The sequence below is a fragment of the Volvox carteri genome (genome assembly GCF_000143455.1).
Source record: "Volvox carteri f. nagariensis unplaced genomic scaffold VOLCAscaffold_533, whole genome shotgun sequence".
NCBI classification, from domain to species: Eukaryota; Viridiplantae; Chlorophyta; class Chlorophyceae; order Chlamydomonadales; family Volvocaceae; genus Volvox; species Volvox carteri.
The window spans coordinates 1-1107 of record NW_003308051.1 but is presented as its reverse complement, the minus strand read 5'-3'; the positions used below and the strand labels follow the sequence as shown (position 1 = coordinate 1107).

Below are 1107 nucleotides of genomic sequence, written 5' to 3'. Positions count from 1 at the left end.
GAGATTATCTCTATATTGTTTATGTGGACTATAATATAGTCCACATATGGCCAGCAACGTGCTCGGAATTTCTTGCTCTCCTAGGACTTCTGGGTTTGGATACCTATTAGGCGACCTAGAAACTAACGCGTGCAGGCCACGCATCTGAGGAGGAGGAAGAGGAGGAGGAGGAGGAGAACACCAAGGCCAACGAGAAGGAGGTCAAGGCCAAAGCTGTCGAAGATGATGATGAGGGCAGCCCACCCATTGAAAACATCCAGCCGGAGGCGGCCCCCGACAATGGCACAGAGCCTGGACCCAGCGGGGACAACAGGGACGCTGGGGCTGGGGCTGCTCTGCCAGCTGTTCACCAGGGCATGTGGCAGGCCCTGCTGGACGACAATGACAAAGAGCTGCAACGCTACACAGCTGCTGACGGGCACCTTGTGTACCTGCAAGAATGTGACCTCGTGGGGAAGACCAAGGGCTGCTTCCTTGTTGGAGCATGTAAGAAGGAGGACATCAAGCCCGAGGCTTTGGGGGCTGGATTACTATTGGGCGACCTGGTAAGCTTACACGCTGTCTGACAGGCGGTCTGCTGTGTGTCTGTATGCGTTTGTACCCTAACAAAGAACTTCCATCTGCGTGCTTGTAACTGTCGCCTGGCCTCTTACCACCTATGAACATACAGGATGACAAGACCGCTGACGGCTGCACTGATCTCCTGGTGATTGGCCGCGCCATGGCAGTCATCAAGGACCTTGGCACTGTGCACATTCCCCCGACTGGCCAGTCCTTTGCACTAAACGACCGGCCACTCCGCCTCTTCCAGAAGGTAAATCAAGGTTGAGCTGTGATATCACGTCTGCATCACATGTGTTGACTTTGTTCTGGTTGCTTCTGTCTGCAGGTGCGATGGCCCATTGTGGGATTGCTCGCAGTCAAGGGCAAGATGACCGCAGTCCAGTGGGCCATGAGGACCACTGGGCTGAGCAAGAAGCAGTTGGATGCGGTGGACTTGGAGTGATACACGCCCTGTTAGGAACCACCTTAGGTGTGGGAAGTGTAGGCGGTGTGTGGGGCTGTACTTGGCTATTGGGCTGTCCTGTCCATGCGCCTTGTTGCGAG

At 55.2% G+C, this 1107-nt stretch overlaps 1 protein-coding gene across 1 annotated transcript in view; it reads left to right on the top strand.

The window, feature by feature from the left end:
- The window catches only part of VOLCADRAFT_108727 (uncharacterized protein), a gene marked incomplete at its 3' end in the record, with an annotated part of 3296 nt that extends 2290 nt beyond the window's left edge, over nucleotides 1-1006 (top strand). Inside the window, exons 2-4 of the mRNA XM_002959674.1 lie at nucleotides 153-545; nucleotides 671-814; nucleotides 890-1006. Of these exons, the coding sequence (XP_002959720.1) occupies nucleotides 153-545; nucleotides 671-814; nucleotides 890-1006 (654 nt within the window). The remainder of the gene's footprint in view (nucleotides 1-152; nucleotides 546-670; nucleotides 815-889) is intronic.
- Between the last annotated feature and the right edge of the window lie 101 nt (nucleotides 1007-1107).